The sequence below is a fragment of the Mycteria americana genome, chromosome 7 (assembly GCF_035582795.1).
Source record: "Mycteria americana isolate JAX WOST 10 ecotype Jacksonville Zoo and Gardens chromosome 7, USCA_MyAme_1.0, whole genome shotgun sequence".
Classification (NCBI taxonomy): domain Eukaryota; kingdom Metazoa; phylum Chordata; class Aves; order Ciconiiformes; family Ciconiidae; genus Mycteria; species Mycteria americana.
In genome coordinates this window covers 1,939,500-1,961,783 of record NC_134371.1, presented here as the reverse complement: position 1 = coordinate 1,961,783, position 22,284 = coordinate 1,939,500, and the positions used below count along the sequence as shown (strand labels likewise).

Below are 22,284 nucleotides of genomic sequence, written 5' to 3'. Positions count from 1 at the left end.
GCTGCACCGGGCAAGGACTTTTCCATGCACTGCCAGGGGCAGAAGAAGCTGGGAGGGGACACGGCCGGGACAGCTGACCCCACTGCCCAAAGGGACATTCCACACCACATGGCGTCATGCTCAGCACATAAAGCTGGGGAAGGAGAAGGAAGGGGGGACGTTGGGAGCGATGGCGTTTGTCTTCCCAAGTCCCCGTTACGCGTGCTGGAGCCCTGCTTTCCTGGAGATGGCTGAACGCCTGCCTGCCCACGGGAAGGGGTGAAGGAATTCCTTCTTTGCTTTGCTTGCGTGCGCGGCTTTTGCTTTCCCTATTAAACTGTCTTTATCTCAGCCCAGGAGTTTTCTCACTTTTACCCTTCCCCTTCTCTCCCCCATCCCACCGGGGGGAGGGAGCGAGCGGCTGGGGGGGCTGAGCTGCCGGCTGGGGCTAAACCACGACACAAAGTCCAGCGCAAAGAATCGCCCTGCTGAGCTCCATCACTTGCTGAGCGTGCAGGGGTGATGCCGGTGCTCCCAGGGCACACGTGACCCATTCGTACGTGCACCAGCATGACAGGCTGCCCAGGGGACGGGAGAGTCATCGACTGAAGGAGCACCCTGAAATACTGTAGTCACGCCTAGTATTTAACAGCAGACAGCCCTGGACGGTATATCTGGAAGTACCTAGAGCGGAGCCCCCAGCAGATCCCCCAGCCCGGCCCCGCTGCGGGGCACACGCTCCAGCTCTGCCCCGTGTTAGATTTGTCACTCCCATGTTATTTACTGCAGTCGGTCCTGGGAAGCAGCCTCAGGCTGGAGCCGTGCCGTGGGGCAGCCCCGCAGCGGAGCCCCGGGAGCCGACGTCCCCTCCTGCAGGGCTGGCGTCAACCGTAACCTAAACCTCCACCCGCTTCCCTGACCTGGCAACTATTTCCTGATGCTGGAGTAGTTCTGAGGAAGAGGAGAAAACGGCAGCCTGAGGACGAGGGCTCCCTGTGCCCGACAGCTCTCTGTTAAAATTAAGCTCGATTGGAATCACGTTGCAGCTTTGCCTCCTCTCAGACACTTACTCTTTGACTCTGCCAAATTCTTCCCGATATCCCCAGAAGGGCACTTTTTATCCTGAATGTTTTGTCTTTGGCATCTGCTGGACTGGACAAAGTATCGCATTTCCAGGAAAGTTTCCTCTTTACATTGCCCTAGCTTGCAAGTCCTGCAGATTCCGAATGCAATGAAGATTCACTATTAATAACCATTAGCGTACAAACTAGGGTTAATGACCAAGAGAAAAAAATCAAGGGAATTCTCTAAGCACTGACTGGGCCATAGACCTGGGCTGCCGGGGCTGAAAAGGGGCATTTTCTGCTCCTGCTGGGAGAGCTGCAGTGGGAGGGAGGGCGGGGGGCAGGAGGAGAACCCGCAGGGAGGGGGGGCTGTCGGAAGAGCAGCTGCCGTCACCTGTGGTTATTTACTTCAATTAAGCAGAGCAAAAGAATTGCGATTGCATCAGTATTGCCTGCGTATTGAAGACTGAAATCCATTTTTATTCCACCTGAACCGTGGCCATCTGCGATGAGAAGCGCAGAGTCAGCATCGCCGGAGCACACACCGCGGTCAGTGATACAGAGACCTGCTCTCAGCCGGGCACTGAAGCTAACCTCTTCCAAGCCTTGCCAGAGCCCGGTTTTACGATCATTTCCTAAAGGATGGAGCCTTGAAACAAACCAGCAGCCTGACAGCTGCTAGAGGAGGTTTAGCTGGTGTTTTCCTAAACTCAGCCCCCCAGCGATCCACCGTTCAGCAGCTTGTGTCAGCGTGATGTACGGCGAGGTCCCAATCTCAGCAGATCCCAAAGTCAGCCCAAAGACTCCCAGATAAAACCTGTTTTAACCAAGACCACGTGGACTGAGTTTCATCCCAGGGCACGCACACAGACTGCAGGCTTCAAACCTGTATATAAATATACCGACAGATATCCCAAACTTTCCGGTCAGCCCCCTGGAGAGGTGCTGGACATGCTCTGCACCGCCGGTGCCGCGGCAGGGAGCGGAGAGCAAGCTCAGCAGGCAGCACCCTGCCCACGGAGCTGGTGATTTATTCAGCATCTGGCGGCGCAGGCTTTCGAGCTGAAGTTTGACAGGAGCAGAAGGTGCGCGAAAAGCAGCAGCAAGCGTGCAAACTCCTGCTGGGCACCGGCCGGAGCTGCTGCTCTGCACGCAGCTAAGGGTTAGCTGGGGCTCACTGCTGCGGTGGTGAACCGGGAGGACAAAATTTGCTTTGTCTTCCACCTACGGCACGGGGAGCTTGCTACGGAAAGGCGTGAATAACCTTGGACGTACCGGCAGGGTGATCTGAGCTTTTACGTGGCTTTGTTGAGGACTTTATACTGCCAAAGGAAGCGTGCGTGCACGTGTGCGTGCGTACACGTGTGTGCAGGCGCGCACACGCGTGTCTATCGCTGGCGATGGCAGCAAGGCAGAAAGCAGCAGGAGCAGGAGCCGGCATCGTACGAGCAGCTGAAGAGCTCCTCCTGCTGAAAGCCAGCCGGGGAGATGGGGCTCACGCTGCGCACAGGCGTGTGTGGCATCCTTTGAAGGAGTAAAATGGGATTTCTTCCTTCAAGGAGGAAATAGCACGCTACAAACAGCGCACACACGCGCGGACACGCTGCTCGCATCCGAACCCGCACACGTCCCCTGCTTTCATCCCATCCTCCCCCATTAGTGCATGGTATGGGCAAGAACCCTGCAAAATAACACCAAAACCACGGAGCAAGTGGAAACTGAAATCATTTGGAAAAGGGACAGGCACGGGAAGGTCTGCCATCACCACTGCACGGGCTGGCAGGCACTACAGTTTGAACAGACTAAAGAAAAAAACCCGAAACACTTCTAAATTACGCTGGCTATTAAAAATGGACACAGCAGGATGCAGCTCTATAGATCAATCTGCACAGGAAATAGGGAAAACATTAACGCTGTAAGCTATATCCCAATAAATATAATGCAAGCGTGCTCTGAACGGAGCAGATTAGGACGGGATTACAGCGCAGGATTATAGGACCACATCGAGCGCTCTCGTATATTTTGCCATCTAAAGATTAGATATTTTAAAGCTTCGATGCATGAAACGAGCCTGACCAAGGGAGCCTGGAAAAGCAGCTATGGCAAAGTGATCATTCCCAAACGCCCCTCTCTGTAGTAGCCCTGTGGGGGTATAAACACGACCCCAGAAGGGACGAGGGCCGAAGAGCGCGATCTGCCTGCTCGGCCCCTGCGCGTTCACCCGTCTCCTGCTGCACAGCCGCGCCGGCGCAGAGCAAAGCGTCCCTGCCGATCAGCCACGCAGCCCAGACGATGCCCCAGGAGCGGGTGCTGAGAAACCATGATAAGGAACTGCACAAAAATACAGTAATGCCGCTCCCGATAGATCCCCTTGGCTTTCTGCCATCTGCCATTGAAGACTTCGCTGTGCCGGAGGTTAAACCCACCCCTTTGTATTTAATAGCCTCTGGTGGCCTTGCCTCATACCTAAAAACATTTGAACACGCTCATACTTTCAGCATCCAAAACACCCCACGACAGCGGGTGCCCCAGTTTCGTTACCAGATGCAGGGAAGGTGTTTCCTGTGGTTTAAACCTGTGGTCCAGAAACGGCACTCGCGTTCCCCCCGGTTCCTGCGTTACGGGAGACAGAGTGGCTTGCTGCAGGCTGCTCCTGATTTTAAACACATCTGCTGTAATCCCCGTCAATCATCTTTTTCCTAAGCTAAAAGCCTGTTTAATCGCCCGGTGCGGGGACAATCCCATCCCTCGGAGCCCTCTGCTTTCTGTAGCCCAGCTTACTGTATCCGTTTGAAATGGGATGGCCAGCACTGACTGCAGGATTTGAAATGTCAGCTCCCAGAGGTTTATAAAAACCCCAGTATTTTACTATTAAGCATATTAAATTTTCCGACACAGCGTTTGCCTTTGAGTCTACCGCAAGTGGACATAACTCAGGGATGGGGGGGACTTTTCAGCAATCGTTCTTCTGCAGGAGTATTTCATCTGTTTGCCCATGCTGGTCAGTGCCTTCAGGAGCCACCACAAAACCCTGGTACTCAGCAAAAGCTATCGCTACTTCAGGATTTGAACCTGTACCCAAGTGCCGAAAGTGCCTCAGTGAGGGTACCAAACTGGAGAGCCTTTCTAGTAAGTTTAGCCTGTTTGATCTCTAGTAATACTCAGAAAGTAAATAACAACGCAAATGAAAAACGACATCTATTCTGAGCTCTCTGGTATTTCCTCTTGCTGTATTTAGCCACAGCAAGTATTCTCATTTTTCAGAATTAAGAGGTATCAGCTATTTGGTCACGGCAATATTTTTATTACCAGCACCTCTGCCTGCCGTGCACCAGCACGCGCCACCTCCTCCTCCTCCTCCTCACGCATCAAACGAGACTGCAAGTAATTTGGGGGAAAAGAGAAAGCTGAGTGCGGGTGGGTGCGGTGGCTTGGCCCCAGTCGGCAACGAAGCCCCACGCAGCCGCTCGGCAGCGGCAATGAAGCCCCCCCAGCCGCTCGCTCGCTCCCCCCGGTGGGATGGGGGAGAGAATGGGAAGAGCGAAAGTAAGAAAACTCGTGGGTTGAGATAAGATCAGTTTAATAATTGGGGCAAAAATAATAATAATAATAAATTGTAATGAGAAGGAAAGCAACAAGAGAGAGAGAGAGGAACAAAACCCAGGAAAAACCAAGTGATGCAACCGCTCACCACCCGCCGACCGATGCCCGGCCCGGCCCCCAGCAGCCATCGCTGCCCCGGCCAACTCCCCCCAGTTTCTATACTGAGTGCGAGGCCACATGGTTTGGAATAGCCCTTGGGCCAGTTTGGATCAACTCTTTTGGCTGTGCCCCTTCCCAGCTCCTTGTGTGCCCGGCAGGGCACGGGAAGCTGAAAAGCCCTTGCCCAGTGTAAGCACAGCTCAGCAACAACTAAACCATCCGTGTGGTATCAACATTACTCTCATGCTAAATCCAAAACACAGCACTGTACCAGCTACTAGGGAGAAAATTAACTCTACCCCGGCCGAAACCAGGACAGCGGGTTTCACCATCAGTTTGCCTCTGACCATTTGCAGGTGCCCTCTCCTCCCCACGGTCACCGTGCCCAGCTCCCTGCTGCACCGGCTGAGCGCTCGCTCTGCGACGGTGACGTTTCCCGTTGCAATCAGAAAAGAAAAGAAAAAGCAGCCCGTCCTGCAAAGGGCTACCTGCTGGCCAGGCTTCGTACAAGAGCTTCAGCATGACAATCCCAAATGTCAAGTTTTTCATTAGCTTCATCGACAAAAGCAACGTAAAGTGGGTAGAGCATCCCAGCGCTTTCTCGGGATGCAGGAACTGCTGAAGGACAGCCGCAGGGGAGGTCGCTCAAAATGAAGCAAGTTTGCCAAGGGCTCGTGTGCTGTGGGAAGAATTCACCCTCCCTGAGCAAAACCTCGACTAAATATAAAATAGATAAACTATGGATAGAAAACTCTACCCCCAGCTCAGAAGGCCGCTGCGTGGGCTAATCCAGCAGCACCTCGGGAGTCCATGACCTCCATAAATACTTTCCACCTATAACATTTGCCAACAGCGTGTTTTGCAAAAAGTTGCCTGCGTGCTTTTGCAGACGCAGACGTATAACATTTCACCTTCGGGCTCTCAAACTGCAGCTGCCCAAGCGCAGAGAGGCCATGTTAGCCATGCGTGAGCAGAACATGGAGAAGTTTCACAGCCTCAGCTTCCCAGCCGTGAGGACAGACCCAGCTCACATAGTTCGGTCTTTAAGAGCTCAAACCCCAGCAAAGTGCCTATGGGAGGAAGCCGTGCAACGAACACCCCGTTGGGTAAGACGACACCAAATTGGCTTTGTAAAAGGCGTTTCGTCTGAGAGAAATACAGAAATACTCTTGGCGTCAGAACCAAACTAAGCTCATGCACTGCTGCACTTCCAGTTATTCAGTAATAGGCTGAACTAAGCTGTATTTGCTAAAGCAATGAAAGGAAAAAGAACTAATCATCCTATAAATAAACCAGCTTATGTGTATTTAGTAAGCGTTTCTTGTTAAGAATTCACTACTTTCCACACATGATTAAATAGCTCTTAATAAAAAAGGAGTTTTTTGTGGGGCTGCCTTCAGACTAGACCTATGGATAGCTGAAGAAATGTCTGGAAGGCAAAGCAAGCCATGCTGCAAAAGAAAACATTCAAGCTCACAATAAAACTAGAAGAGCCAAAATCTACAGAAAGCAGCCAGTGCCGACTGCTGGAAAATCCCTCCGGCCCCGCAGCAGAGCCCCCTGCACAGCCCTCTCTCCTGCAGAAGTCTTCCTTCTCCCGGGTATGTGTGAAACGCAATATTCTATAGCTGTTTCTGTCCGCCATGAAAAATGCGCATGCTTAAAATTAAGCATACGCTTGAATCCATCAGCTTCAACAGAAATTAGGCATATGCTTTATTTTGCCATGACTAAAAGCTCCGATGAACGAAGACCACTCCGTTTCATAAGCCGAGAAACAGAGAGGTGTACGAAGCGATTTGCAGAGGGCCCGTGCTAGAGCTGAGCGTGCAATCACGGCCCTTGGCACGGGGTAAAGCCTCAAGGCCAACACCAACTGCCTCCGGAGCACAAGACAATCCCAGAATATCTCATTAATTACATTTTTCTGGGACTTCAAAACTCAGTCTCCAGTGCACCGGGGACTGGGTATCCATCCCTACAGAGGTTTTCTCCCCAGCCTCTTTGCAGGTTTTCTCCTCCAGGCTGGGCACGTTTTCTGTGCAGCGGCACGTAGAGGTGAACATTGCCGTCGAGTTTTGAGCAATGCATTTTTGAGTCGGTAGCAGCCAGATTCAGCGTCAGGGAGGTGTCTGTACATCGGGGGGGTCTGCAGGATCATCTCCTGTGGAGGAAACTTCAGACACCAGACCACAACTGCTTTATGGGAACACTGGGTGACTACGCCATTACTCTCAGCGAGGGCGCAGGAAGTGTTAAACTACGTCTGGAGAGGACCAACACCACAGAAAGCGCAGAACGAGCAGAGAAATAAGATAAATGGGAATTTTTGTGTGCATACTAACACCAACCGTTTCAAACACAACTGCCACGTGGGATTAGGATCATCAGAAGGGGAGCAAAAGAATTTCTCATTAGAAGGGAGGCAAGCTTCCAGATCCGCAAACCCAGTTAATCAGAGTATCTCGCTCGGGGACGGCATCGCTCCCGCTAACCCGGGCTGACGCCGGGGATTACTCCCATCATGGCTCCGCTCGGAGCACGGCACCCCTGGGATGCCCTTCAGTTGCCTGTGGACGTTTTCCCTTTTCATCACTCAGACACTGTGGGCTCAGTTCTCTACTTATTTACATGGGCTTTCAAGGCTGCGGAACCCCAACTTGCTCCAGGGATTCCCAGCCGGCGCCGGCAGAGCAGCGGTACGAAGCCCTTTGCCGTTTCTTCTGATGCTGGCTCCAAAGCACTTCTTTTACACGCTTGGTCCTCCCTGGACGGTGCCTCCAAACAACAAATTTCCCCGGCCAGCAGCTAAAGCCGTGACACAACTGCGCTGTTCCCATAAAAATAGTAACCCTGTTGTCTTATTTCAATTTTAAGCTCAGACCGGCCATGGGCAAAAGTCAATCTCTTGGGAAAGCAAATGTTTTGAAGAAAAGTTTCTTTTATTAGAAGCACAGAGAATGTATCTACTTTCCATATGGCATGTCATCCTTTTAAAATTAACCTCTTTTGAAACAAAACAAAATGACAACCGGTAGACTAAGCGCACCGATGTCTTCTTCACCCATCGTCCCCAGCCTACACCCTCTTTCCCCAGGCTGTCCCAGCTCCCTGCGTGGCTGCGGTCCTCTCCCTCGCGCGCTCTTTCTAACACAGAAGACATGTATTTCACAGCCTGAACCCAGCCAGACTCTCGTTCTCGGGCTTTCGGTCCGTTTGCTCCAGTTTTAGGGCAGAGCGGGGACAGACATTACATCGAAGCGCCAGCCACTCACAACACCTCTATTCTCCGCGTTTGCTGTTTTGCCGTTCAGCCGTTACCCTTTTAATGCACATAAATAAATGAGTTTTCATTAAAACATCAGAAAGAGTAAATACTTTTACCCAAATTGGAAAGAGGCAGTTCAGCAGACGGACACAAACAACTAATGTTAGAAGAGAAAGATCAAATTCAAAGTGTTAAGAGCATAGGTCGCACGCGTTTAGCTTTGCTCAGAGTCGTGCTAATTCTTCTGGTGCTCAGAAAACGTAGAGAAGAAAAGCTACTGAAGCAGACAACGTCCTCAGGTTTCCTGAGCCTGCCGCAAGGCGGGCACAGGTTGCTCAGGCAAGTTTCCCATGGCGTTAGCCGTTTGCCACCCAACAGCAGCCACCAGGTACCCAGCAGGGGACAGGCAGAAGTACCTGTACTTCATTCCCGTCTCGGCTCGGACGCTCTCTTGCAGCGACAGCCCATGCAGGTGCAGGAACTGCTCCAGCTGCTTCAGCTCAGCGGCTCGGCTCAGCTTCCCCGGCCAGCCCGTGGCGGGAGGGCAGGCTCTGGGAACCGCACTTTGCTTTTTACCTTTCAGGAGCGGCTCGCTCGGCTTCTGCAGGCCGGGCTTGTGGGGTGGGATATCCGCACAGGCGGGCTTGTACAAATGCATGGTCCAGGCGTGGAGCTGCGAGGAGAGACCCTGGGTGCTGGAGCGTGGGGTCCCGAGGAACTCGCGCCCTACGGCCTGCTGAGCGGCGAGCCCGGCGCCATCGCGCTCCCGCCGCGAGCTGGGCTGGGTGGCCAGGACTGTGTTGCACAGGACCGTGGAGCAACGTTTTTCTCCCAGCCATTCTTTATATCATTGCAACTGGCTCGTTTTAATCGACGCCCAGGATGGATTCTGGCCAAGGTCAGCAACCCTGTTCATCTGCTGAAACCTATAATGGTCAAGTACTCCAAGGGGTAAGGACTGCCAGTGGGAATAGAGCTCCGACCCCGTTTCCCAGGTCTTATATTTAGATAAGGAGAAATATTTGTTTGGGATTCAATCCAAGGCCAATAAACATAAAAGAAATATTCTCACAGGGTTTATTTCAGGCCTTGGCCTGGACCGATGAACGCTGCAAGCATCTCTTATGCAAGTCATTAAGGCATTTTGTTTTCTCACAGTCCATTGTAAACTCTCACAGCTCAGGTTACCCTGTCTAAGCTTCCCCGGTATCTGCAGCATCCCGGGCCTTCGACAATTAATTAGAAAACAAAGGCTACGGAGACGTCAAACGCCAAGAAGAAAAAAATAACCTAAAAACGAACAGACAAGGGAAATACTTGAGAAAGGAATGAGCTACAGGCATCAGAGCTGGGGCAGGGAAGGAGCACCAGCTTTCGGGAGGCTGCGTGGCCCCGCAGGAGCCCGTCCGTGGATGGAGAGGGGCTGCGGGAGGGGAGCCGGCAAAGCCCCCGAGATGCCTACAAAACCTCCAGCTCCGCAGAACCGGGTGCCTCTCGGCACAGGGCAGCAGGCGAGGACACAGGTACACGTCTGAGCACGGTGCCTAAAAATAAACCTACCAAAGCCACAAACGGTTACCTCACCAGCGCTAAGTAGCAAACAAAAAATCTTTGGTTCTCAGGGTCCTCATCACTGAGGGGTGATGGGAGAAACAGCACGGGTTGCGCGGCGTCACCAAAGCCAGCGCACGAGGACGTCCAGCACCCTCCAGCCACGACAACATCCAGGAGGACCACAGTAACCTTTTCTGGCCAACACCAGCTCCCAGCAAACAAATCACGACAATCCACAATAGACACCATGGAGGCAGATTTCTGAGGCTCTTTATTTTAAAACTCAACCCATTTTCTGACTGTCATTTCAATCCCAAATGCATCGGAAAAATAAGTTAAATAATCGAGTGATGGATGTATCATGAACTCAACTAATCCTTAAATCTTTCAAAGCAGATAAACAAAGACTGATCCCAAACCCAGAACATATTTTAAAAGATTATAATTCAATGTCACAGAGTGGGGTTTGGCACGGACATTTGGATTACCCGGTTATTCCTTCTCTGCAACTGTTGTGTCAGGGCCCTGAGGGCACTAATGGAGCCCGGTGTCCCCGATGTCCCCGGTTGGGGCGGTGGGGGATCCCCTTCTCACGGCGCTGCCCAAGTCGAACCATCAATGGCGGGGTGCAGGCGGTGCTTTCAAGCTCTCCTATTTGCCACACAAGTGCCCTCAGCGGAGGGAAACGTGCCCTGTGCCTGCAGCCGTGCCTGCCCCGTGGGAACCGTATTCCCCGCAGCAGCGTACCACCGAAGGCTGGAGCTGTGACCTCCCCGGCAGCCGCCCTGCAGCAGGCGTGGACAGGTCTGCAGCTTCGGCCGAGCACGGCTCGTCCGGCTGGAACTCCTGACTTCTCCCTTTATTCGCTCTCATCCCTGGCTCCTAAAAGAAATCCCCTTTTTTTAACCTCCTGTCAGATCCAGCTCGCTCCTCGTCTATAATGCGAGGTGAGCCAGTGGCAAAGAAATACTTCTGCAAGCTCTTCTGCATTTTTTAGACATAACAGTTTCACTGGTTTGGAGTTTTAGGGCCTCGTATACGTCAGCATCATTAGAAACTTCGTTCTCCCAGAAGTTATTCCCCAGCGCTTTGCTTTTGTAGCCCCGTTTAAGACCACGGGTGCCTGACCAGAGGCCGGTGTGCCCGGTAAGCACTGTGCCCAAGAAACTGCTGTCTTAGGCTACAGACCCACTCGTATTCCCTTCATTGTGCTTGTTGGACATTTCTGCACTTAATAACTACTTGCTCCATCTCTCATGGTTTTATCTATGGACGTGGTGTAGTGGTGGGCTTGGCAGTGTTAGGTTTACGGTTGGACTCGATGATCTTAAAGGTCTTTTCCAACCTGTGCGATTCTGTGACCTTGTTTTCCTTTCAGTTATCCTCTTCCTAATTTTTATTCGAACGATATTTTTATTAATTTCTAATCCCTGTGCGTCTGCAAGATCTCGGTTTGTGCCAGGCACTTCAGGCGTCCCCCTCCTGTCCGGGATTAGGGAAGAGCTCACCCGACTTCTCGGCTGAAATCCCCGCTGTTACGGGCGCAGTTGTGCATCGCTGGGCAAAACGCTGCAACCCGCTTTGGCAGCAGCCCTGTCCCTTGAGGTGAACGAACCCCACGTCCTCCCTCTGCCAGCCCCCGAAACCGCCCCGAGCGAGCGCGGCCGCCCCGTCCCCTCGACGCCGCTGTTCGGGGACGGCGGGGCCGAGACAGCGACGCCGGGCAATTCCTATCTAGGTTCCTATTTCATCGAGGGTCTTACTCGGCGCAGGAGATTAGAGTCGCACGTCTAATTTCCACTAATACCAAGATCCCCTTACGTTTTTTTTTTTAAAGGCGTAAGATCAGATTCTGGAGGCTGCGACATTTAAGATCGATGGAATTAGAAATTCGGCAGCTGCGGGTTTCACCTCCCGAGCGGCTCGTTCGCCGCCGCCGCTGCCCCGGCCCGGGGAGGGAAGGGGAGATGGGGACCCGGGGACCCCGGGCCAGCAGCACCCAGCAAAGGCTTTCCTGCCATTTTCTCCTCTCACCTGCACGGTCCCTGCACAGCAGCAGCAACTTTGCAACTAAATTCCAACGAAATTACCGCCACTTGGACAAAAGAGCTGGTGAGAAATAGGGCTGAATAACCACAGGCGGTTTGTGCCGAAGAAGTTACGGAAACTAAGAAACAAGTCTGCAGAGTTTTCAGCGCTGTAACACGCATCCATCACAGTGCAGGGAAAAAAAACCCGAATAATCAGAAAAGTCAGACTCGTAAAGCCAAAAAGCTTTCTGTTATTGTTGTTGTTGTTGTTGTTGTTGTTGTTGTTGTTGTTGTTGTTGTTATTATTATTATTATTATTATTATTATTATTATTATTATTATTACTGGGGTGCAAATCGCTACTGCCTGACCAGCAAGGGGGGTGCGTACCTGTGGGGCATGCCGGTGGTGTAGGCGATGGTGAACTCGTGGGAGAGCTCGCAGACCCGCAGGTACCAGTTCATCTCCAGCTCCCGCAGCAGAGCCAGCCGCCGGGCACGCTGCTGCGGCTGGCCGGCCCGGCCTCGGCCCTCCTTCCCGCTCTCCGAGGAGCTCTTCAGGGCTCTCTCCCTGCTCCCCAGGGAAAGCACCGACTGCTTCCTCAGCTTCAGGGCTTCCTCGGCGTTTTTATTCCCCACGGTTCCCGTGCGTGCCGCCAGCATTTTGCGTCCCGCCTCGGTGCGAAGACGGCACCCCCGGCGCCGAGTCGCTGCCCTCAAATCATGTAAAGTGATTTTCAGCACACGCCTTCCTCCCTCTATAACCTCACGCCGGCCACAAAGCTGTAATTAGATACGTGTCTGCGGAGCTTAACCAGAAAGAAGAGCTGCAACCTTCTCATGGAAACATCTGTAGCAGCTTCCCGCTTGCCGGCAGGCTTCGTTTTGCAGTGAATAAGGAGGACAGCGCTTAAAAAACAACATATAAACACGTGCAAAGCGGCACACCTAAACTGGACTTGTCCAAAACAAGGTACTTAGATGGATCGTAGCGGAAAAAGAGGTCCAGCTCACTAAAGCTGTAAACGTCGGAGGGCTCCAGCCAGCGTAGGGGAAGTCACGCATGTGCTCCCCTCGACGGCGAACCCGCAGCCACGTGGGCTCGCCCGGGCAAATTGCAGCGCGGTTCCTGCCGGACGCGGCCTCGGAGCATCAGCGTCTTCCCCGACCCGGCTGCGTTAGAGCTGAGCCGGCCGCTCCGTCCCTCCTCCTCCTCCTCCTCCTCCTCCCACCTGCAGTGCTCCAGCTCCTCGGGTCGCCCTGCCCGGCAGGAACTTCCACTCTCCAAGGGATTTGTAGAAATTTGGGGATTTGATCACTCGCAAGAGGAGAACAAAGTTATGACTTTTCCTGATTAATTTGTTTGCTGAGCAAACGGTGTTTCGGGAAAACGTACGAAAGGAGCGGACGCTAGAATTAATTTTCCTCTCTGGTTTGAAATGTAAAAGCTGATACGGAGATTACCGCAGTAATCACAGCAGCCACTTTAGGAGCACAAACATATCCTTGTTTGGAGAGAGAGGCAGGCAAAGAGGAAAAAAGCTCTCTAAGGACAAGCAGGATTTTAAAGCCATGGCGTTGAGAAGAAGCGTAATCGCGGAGGACGCGCGCGTCTCACGGGGAAAGGCAACTGGCGAGCAGTTGCAGAGGGACCCGGGGGCTGGACGAAGAGCTTCACCGGATCAGGGAAAAGGGACCTCTGGAGGTCTCCAGCCCGGTCTCCCCTCAGGCAGGTCCGTCACCAGCCCGAGATGAGCTTTCCCACCCGACTCTTGCAGACCCCCAAGGCTGGAGACTCCCCCAGCCCCCGGGCAGCCTCTTCCCACGCTGCACCACCCTCTGCTGAAAAAGCTCTTCCCAGCGTCCATCCCCAAGCTCCCGGGACCCAAAGCTGTGGCCGGCGTCCCCTGCCTTACCACCTGCCGCTCCCCAGGAGAGTTTGGGCCCACCGCCTTCCTCTCCCCCCTCCAGGCACTTCCAGACCACTCTTGGGTCCCCTCTCGCCAGCCGGGACCGGGACCGGCCCGGCTCTCGCCACCCCTCCTGGACCTGGGTCCCCCCAGCCTCCGGCCACCCGGGCAGCCTCCGCCGGGTCCCCCCGGCCTCCGGGAGCCGGGGACCCCTGAGCCGGGCAGGGTCCTGGGTGGGGGCTGCTGGCCGTGCTCCCCCCGAGCAGCGCGGCGTGGGCATCGTCCTGCTGGCAGCACCAGCACTCGGCCAGCTCGCCGCCTTTCAGGGTGCGCCCGCAGTAAAAAAAAGCCCTTTTTAGGCGCTTTTTAAGAAAGCGGTTCCATTCCCTTTTGGAAGAAGTCCTATAAAATTTACCTGCCACAGAAACTGGGGTTATCCGACCTATTTAGCAGAGACGGCACTAAAACATTCTCTGGAAATTTTGCAAAACTCTAGGAAAATGACTCAAAATTTGAGCTGTTAACAAATTCTCCTTCTGTGCCTGTTCTAAAATGTTACCTCATTTGTTATTAAGCTTTCTAGCACTTCCCAAAAAGGAAAAGGTTTCCAGCAACTCCAGAAGCCTTTAAATCAACCCGGAGCAGCTGAAGTAATACATACTTATTTTACAGATACATAAGTTCAAGCCTTACAAGATTCTTCAAGTTCTTTCACTTGGAAGTTGGCTAACAAAAGCAAAATAAAATTCTTAAGCAGTTGCATAAAAGGCACATTGTGCTTGCTCAGCCTTCTGCGTTTATCATTTCCTTAACCACAGAGACACTCTTGCTCCCAAAGACCTGAACAGGTATCAGTCACCTTAAAAGTAAACTAAATTAAAAGCAGATGCTGACAATTTGTTCCTCTCTAAACGGGCATTGTTGGTCATACAGCAGGCTATTGTGAGGGGAGATGTTCCCGTGATGTCCCGCTTAGGCAGGTAACGCTATCGGATATTGTCTCTTGGATGATTATATATTCTGGCAGGTAAGGAGACCCTGGCTCACCGTATAAAAAATGCAGAAAGATTGCTTTCCTGAAAGCGAAGCTAGCCAGCTGGCTTTAAATATTGATACCACATTTCTGCGGCTCTATTGAAATCCTCGGCTTCCTCGGCAGCTCGCCGAGCACGGGTGACCACGGCGTGCCGGAGCGGCCCGGACGTCCAGCCCGGCTCCCCGGGGCGGCCGCGGCGTCTCCCGCGGGGATGAGCCCTCTGCCCCGCCAGCCCCTCGCCCAGCCCTCCGCAGCTCCAGGCATCCCCTCCGCTGGGCACTAACGGACCAGCTCCCGCCGGGAACGTTGCTGGGCCAAGGCTAGTCGTTCCCTGTTTTCTTCCCCAGACGAGGGCCGGCGGTGAAGCGCTACCCAGTCCTGCGTGAGCTCCCTTCCCGCAGGGGAAGAGGGGAGCAGGCAGCGCCGCGGGTGCCTCGCCCCACGCCCACGGGGCGGCCGTGGGGCACGGGGCCGGGGCGCAGTGCCCCGGCGAGGGAAGCTTCAAACTGACCCTGCGTAGGGCTGGGGACGCTCCTTCCTTTTAGACTGCCTTTTCTAGGCAATCATCGGTCCCAGTAATAAGCTGTTCTGATTATAATTATGTATTTCTAACGTATTCGTACACCGTGTAAACGTATACAAACACGTTTGCGAGCTCTGCACTAGCGACTTATTACGCGTTATAACTTCTTATTAACACTCGCACTCCAGGCTTTGAAAATTTCTATAGCTCTTCTTAACACGCTTTATAAAATGTGATTTTCATCCCAGCTGCTGTCCCTAGATATGCTGTCCCTAGATATGCTGTCCCTAGATATGCTGTCCCTAGAGTTGGGCACACGATATGGAAACCACCTCCCGCCTGCCGGTCGGGGCCCCCGCGCCCACCCCGGCACGGCAGGTCCCGGCCAGTGGCCCCGGGGCTGAGCTGGCCCCCAGCCACGGCACGGCCCCCCCCAGTCCCTCCGTGCCCAGCCCGCGCGGGTGGGTTAATCCCTCCGCTGCCGAGCGTAATGCCCTGCACTTATCTGTATTAAAGGCACAATCCCGAGCTGTCTGGAGCGCAGGGAGGTTACAGCAACAACAACAAGAAGTGCGGAGGTACAGAACAGCCTTTAAAGAAACCCCAAACAACACTGCTCCTGTCGCCCGTTTTAAAGCAGAGCTTTCCCGTAACACCAGCCTCACCACCTCCGGGATCAGGACACGGGTTTAATATTCCATTTTCCAAAAACATTCATTTAATGAGCCATTTTCCTCTGGCTCAGACACCGTTTTCGTCAAACCCCCTATTTTTCAGATGTAAATAAGAGAAGCGTTTCTAAAAACCTCCAGTAGATGTTTTCTGCTCAGAAGAGCATTAGGGCCCCATGATGAAGTCGTACACTTCACACAGTCTGCATTTTAAAAGTTTTTTTAAAAATCTCTTAAGCAGTTTTCTACCAGGATGTGCATTTCAGTTAAGCCTGCGTGCTGGTCAACAAGCGCCTCACGACGTTACGCAAGGAAAGTCTGTCCTGATCTTCTTCACAATAAATTTATTTTGCCTCATTCCAAATTAAAGGAACGCAGGACACGAATTCTGAGCCAGTAGTTCTCCAGCAATTCTACTAAAACTCATTTAAAACTCATCGTCTTTCAAAACGATCTTAAAAGCCACCTAGCTTTTCAGACTCCACTCCAGCCTCTTAAAAAAAGTATTCTCCAAAATTTTTCAGCTATGCATATATTGGCCTAAAATCTATTTGCATTCACAGATATAGCTCGTCCCAAGCAGGACAGATTAGCAGCAGTTTGATAATAACCTGGAAGGTCCTATTTAGAGGGTTTTAAGCAGAAAAATGCAAGCCTTACGCAGGTACAGATTGAGTTGGGAAATATCGGTACGTGATACCTAAGTAAACGCATATATATTTCATCCCATAGGAGCACAGTAATTTTCAAACCCAATCAGCAAGAGTCTAAACGATAGCCTTCAGGCTAACGGCACTCCCGCTCCGCACCGTCCTCTGCTTAAGGTAATTGAAACTCCATCAGGGAAAGATTCATTAAGGTACTTAATTGGTTTTAAGTGGTTCACCCTGCTCTGACAGCATTTAAATGTGGTGACTTACGAGCGGCAGGACCAGAGAGAGCCTCCACTCCCTCCCGCGCGGCTCGGCCGGCAGCAACCGGCTCCGTGCCCGGGACGGCGCGGGCAGAGCCGGCCAGGAGACGCCGGGACACCCTCAGCGCTCGCGCTGCCCCGCAGCACCGGCGCAGACAGCCCGCGGGACGCCTGCGAGCTCCTCTCCCGGTCCCCCTCCGCGTTTCTGAACTGGTGGAAGCGGGCTGGAGCGAGGCTGTGCCGCGGGCAATACTGGCATCCCTGAACGCGACAGGAAGGATCCCAGATCGGCCAGCTCCAGTGCGCTTCCGAGTATAGGCGAGTTCTCCGAAAAATTCAGTGTGGCAGGTGGGGCATTCGCTGCTGGTTTCATCTTCTTGGAATAAGCCGGAAAGGGGTCCGGCATCCCGTCGGCCCTCACGGGATGGAGCAGCAGCCCTCCCTCCGTTCACTCCCCTATTCAGGGCAAGCAGGCACGACCCGGGAAACAAAGAACAGGTTCAAAATGATGTTTAAAAAACGCTATGTATCTGCCTCAGGTTTCGCTTAGTTTTTAAAACTATTCCTTGGCTCCCCCCTCGGTGCTCTGGTTCCCCAGCCGTGCCAGCTCTGCGGGTTATCCTCCTCTGCAGGTCAGCCCCCCCCAAAAACCCCTAACTAAGCAGGACAGGGGAGCCGAGCCCCTCCTGGCTGCCAGGGAGCTGAGCCCAACAGTAACGTAGAATACATTTATAAGGCAGCAGCGTTGCTTCCCCGCAGCACGCGCTCCCCCTCCAGCCTTTTGCCCACAAGGAGCGCTGGACGGGCACCGCACCGCCCCGACACGGTCCCCACGGGGTGAGGAGCCCGGGCACGGTGATAGGAACAGCGTTTGGGGGGGAAACGGGTGAAAAGAGCTGCATCTCAGGCAGTACTGGATAACCAAGAGTTGGATATATCTATATACTTCAGGTGCGAAAGAGAAATCTCAACATCGAATACACCAGAAATTGGTGTTAGTGTATTTCCGCGTATCCAGGCCTCTCCTGGCAGGGAGCACCAAAGCATTTCATCTCCCGGCTCGTGGGAGAGCCCCGAGTTTTGGCACCCTGCTCCCATCCCAGGAGCCGGGAGCAGGCCACTACGGGTGTTCCTCCTGGGGAAGGAGCGTCTGGTTTCCCCGTGTTTCCCAGACCTGCTGGCAAATCTTCCCCGGCACGCGGGGGGACCCGAGGTGAACTGCCTCCCCTTGGGTTCATCACGCCGGATAGAAACCCGGTGCCATTAGCAGAGCCGGGCACGGGCACTCCTGTGCGGTCCGAGCGAGCCCAGCTCGTGCAATGAACTAGGTGACTGCCGGGCACCGGCTGCCCAACAGACGCCCTGCTGCTGCGCTGGGAGGGCAACTCCAGCCCCTGCAGACAAGCAGACCTCGGATCGGCCGTCGCACCCGAAAGCAGATGCGTTGCCTATTTTTGATCCGTTTGCTGCCCAGCAGAGGAGGGAGAGCGGGACTGCCCGCTCTCGCCCGGGGACGGTGCCAGGGACGGCGTCCCAGCCGGCCCGCGGGCTCTTACAGCCACTTGCAATTTGCTGCTGCGTTGCTACGTTGCCGTTCCGTCCAGATTTATTACGCCTGATTGAAAGACCACTGCAATTAAAAGTGGCAGAGCGTAAAAAGCGCTATATTTCTTCATGAAATGGAGGTGGAGCAGTTGCACGTTGCAGCATCCTCCATAAATCCCAAAGGCAGCCCCTTGGAAAGCTCCCAGCTGCCTCCTTGAAGGGCGAAGGGAGCTGGGCAGCTCGGAGAGCCCGGGATCACATTCAGCTTCCAGTGAGTCAATCCGCTGAAATTAAAAAACTGAAGTGGAAGCAGGCTCTCTTCAGCCTTTTATCTTCTCAAATAATTTTTAGCTATAATCTTGGAGCCAAATACCAGTCCTATCACACCCAAGCAAAAAGAAAAATTCCTGCGTATGTTAATTAACATATTTTTTTCGCCTTGCTGAGTCTTCAGTGAGATCACTGCCGAGCGGCTTTTCTGGGTTGGCTCTGGATTGCACCGAGAGCAACTAGTGATCAAGCCCTCCGTGATCAGAAAGGGGAAGATTTTCCAAGGTCAAGGGGAATTCAGATGGTCAGACCTTTCTGGAGGCAAGCAGCGGCTGAGGGCAGGCAGGCGAGGGAGGTCGTGCCTGGCTCTGCTCTCGGACACGTGTGCCAGCCTTTGAAGCCTGCCGATCCCCCGATCGTTCGGCATCTGCTTCCCAACAGTACGAAAAGGTGCAGAACCACCCACGTTGTTCTTTACTTTCCTGCATAAATTTCAGACAAAAAGGCTGATCCGCCTTAGTCGACAAGGTTTTGAGCAGTTAATTCCCTGCTGAGCAGCTTTAATGCTCCGAGGATGCATTTACAATTCTTCCTGGACAGGTTTGTGCGCTTGGAGGGCTGCGTTTGGTTTCCAGAGGTGGAGAGCCCCAGTCGGGGCTGGCAGCGAGCCCCAGCTCTGGCTGGAAGCCGAACCCACGGGACGGAGCGGACGAGGGACGCTGCGCTGCCGCCTGCCCCCCAACACCGTGCCCGGGAGCCCCGTCCCCACGCCTGCTGCTCCTGCTCCGGTGCTGCCGGCGCGGCACACCCAGCGCATCCATCAGAGAACCCGCACGATGCCGTTGCGTTACCATGGCAATCAGCCCTACAGAAGCGACTAAAAATAATCGCCGGCTCCACAAAGCACAAAAGATCGTCCTGAATCCAAACCCTGACTCAGCCACCTTCAAACCCGGGTGTGCGCGGTGCCGGGTCCCCGCCCGGCAGCCACCCCGCTTTGCACAGCGGGGACCTTCCCCCTGCTCCCCTGCAAAATTGAGCACGGCGCGGCGAGCTCCCTGTTGCACAGGCACAGCATTTGCTTCAGTCCCGGTCCACCGCTGAGCTCTGCCACCGAGACTGCCTGGAGCTCCTCAGGAGAAGGTGGACATCTTTCCACAGCCCTCACGGGGCTGCGGTCATTGAGGAAACCTCATTTTTTTTCCTCTACAACCCTGCTGATTCCTGCTGCATTCCCAATGTCCCGAGCAGCATCCCACCTCCATGCCAAGAAACCCAGGCAACTGGGCAAGCCCCAGGGAGATCAGCCATGAAAAGATAAGCTGGGCACTTAGAAGTGACTTTGTCGCATGTCACCTTGCCCAAACAATAACAAAATTAGCCCACGGAGCAAACTGCAATAGCAGCACTGAATCACCAAGGTACATCTTCAAGTGGACCCGAAGGATAAAAGCTGCACAAGCACTAAGTCCTGGGCAGAACACCCGACGTGCGAGCGCTGCGTGAACGAGGGCCGAGCATCGCCCCGGGCAGAGCTGCAGGACCGGGAGGCCACGGCGGAGAAACGCGCTGAGCTTCCCTTTCCCCTACGGCATCGCAGGTTTCCACTGGGGAAATAACAGCGCAGGGACTCTGGTGTCCGTGGCCAGGTCACGGTCCCCCCAGCCCACGGTCGGATGGCAGCCCACGTCAGAGCGTGCTAAATTATGCATGGCAGCTTTGAATTATTTCTTCTTCATTAAGGAAAGTGCGTGCACCAATACGTTGGCAAACAGCCTTTTCCGCAGAGAGGGGGAGCCTGGCCCCCAGGGAGCAGCGGGGCCGGGGGCTCGGCCCGGGGCAGCCAGCGGGACACGCACAGCGGGGACAGTCCCCGACCCCACCCCGGGCACGGCCCCTCGGGCACGGCCCCACGGCCCCGGGCACGGCCCCACGACCCCACCCGCTACTGGACCCTGTAAGCAGCAGAAACTATTTCTCTTTAATTAATATTTCTCTTAATTAACACACGACTCAAACTCAGGCTGTCCATGAAGCTTACGCTTAGCCCAGAAATTTTTTTCCATGGTTTTTTCACCCTAAAGAACATTTAAAAAGGAAGAAATCCTGCAAGCAGCTTTATATGGGCCTTTGTATCCCAAACCGCTCTGGGGAACGATCAACAAGAAGAATATCCCAGCTCTAAGGGGGGCTCTCGGACACACATTTACACCAGTTACATCCATAAAAAGGGACCCGCGGCAGTAACAGGGCCACAACGCGCAGCTGGCAAGCCCGAAGCCAGGGCGCTTGCAGAGCCCCACGCAGCCGCAGCTCGCGACGGCGACGCGGGCAGCGCTTGGAGCGTGCCCTGCCTCCCCGCAGCGAAACCAACCGCCGGAAAGGGAGTTATCTGTATCGCTCCCACTCCCCCCGCGCTGAAAACCTACGACCCTTCCTCCGAAGCCACCGGCGGCGAGGCTGAAGACGTGGGAAGCGCAGCCCTGGGAAGGAGCTCCCGTTCCAGCCCCCCGTCACCCGCCGCCGCTGGGATTTGCTTCTCTAGAGACAGGCGGCAAGAGGACCAGGGCAAGGGAAATATCCCACCCAGCGGCTTCGCCCCTTGGCTCGCCCACGCGGCCTCGGCGGTTCTGCCGGCACGGCAGCTCTCCACAGGACAGGGCAGCGTGCCCCCGAGCTCGCAGCCCACGCCCCGGGGGGACCACGGGCCCTGGGAGCCCTGTGGCGTGGAGGGGGGGGTAGCTGGGGTTTATCCCCTCGCTAATGAAAGCTTTTAATGAGCCTGGAAATATTTCCTAGGGGAATTCCCACCAGATGCCTGGTTCCTCCATGATGCTTACAGGAACAAAATCAACGTTTCTGTGTGCGGTTATGCACCCCGCTTTGGGGTGGGGGGGTGGTGTGTGGGGTTTTTTTTCATCTGCCTGACCTTTACGAGTTTAGGATGTCATCTTCAAGGACTGCCTTCGCTATTTTCAAAACCAGTGCGAGCAAACCCATAAAGGACTCAACTCTGCAAAAGCCAGCCAACTCATTCAAATGTTAAAACTATTCTGTTTTCTAATGAAGTAATGCAGTTACAGCACGGGTTCAGTTTGCTGCAGTTCCCGTTCAGGCAATTAAAGACACAGAAATAATCCTCTCCGGCGGCTGAGAGGCAGCTCACCTCCTGGCACTGCACTCCCACGGAGGCAGTCGTCCTTGGGATAGCAAGAGCACTTTGTCTCAACTCCTCTTCTGTGATGAGATACGTGAAATTCAATAGGAAATTAAATTTAAGAAGGAAGAGTCGCGATGCACTCAGTCTGATCTTTAGGTACCGACGTGGAAACGGTCTAGCTGTGACGCTGTGCTTCACCATCCCACTTTGCTCCTTTACGTACGGCTTTCTTCACATTTACATGTTAGCCAAGCGGGTTAATGGCCTGAATCTCATTAAAGTCAGTTGCAAACAGCTATTACATCATTGCACAATAGCCTCTTTGCAATCTGCTGCTAATTTGGCAAAGAAATAAGCCCGAAAGGAGAGCAGCCCCGCAGCAGCGGCACACCCGAGCAGCGGGGAAGCCCGGCCCAGCCCGAGTGATGCCCGGCGGCCGAGCTGCAGCCGGCACCGCACAGCGACTGAGCCAACCTCAAATTCAAAGTTACAAAACTTCAAATCCAAAGTTATAAACCTCGCTTCGGAGCTGTGTTCGCTGTAAAATGCTGTAGAAACGTTTTAAGATAGCAGCTTTGTGTTCTGTTAGAAAGATCATTACTGGACTAAGGTGAAGCAACAGAGATAGAAGAATAAGGATTCTTTTAAATAAAGCCAGCA

The 22,284-nt window shown here is 53.8% G+C and overlaps 1 protein-coding gene across 3 annotated transcripts in view; it reads right to left on the bottom strand.

The window, feature by feature from the left end:
* KCNAB1 (potassium voltage-gated channel subfamily A regulatory beta subunit 1) overlaps positions 1 to 12,259 on the bottom strand; it is a 75,967-nt gene extending 63,708 nt beyond the window's left edge. For 2 of the 3 annotated variants that reach the window (XM_075506767.1, XM_075506770.1), the window contains exon 1: positions 11,988 to 12,259. In XM_075506767.1, the coding sequence (XP_075362882.1) occupies positions 11,988 to 12,259 (272 nt within the window). Of the gene's footprint in view, positions 1 to 8,429; positions 8,672 to 11,987 lie in introns of those variants that run through there. The other variant, XM_075506768.1, reaches the window with a different exon arrangement.
* Positions 12,260 to 22,284: the final 10,025 nt, after the last annotated feature.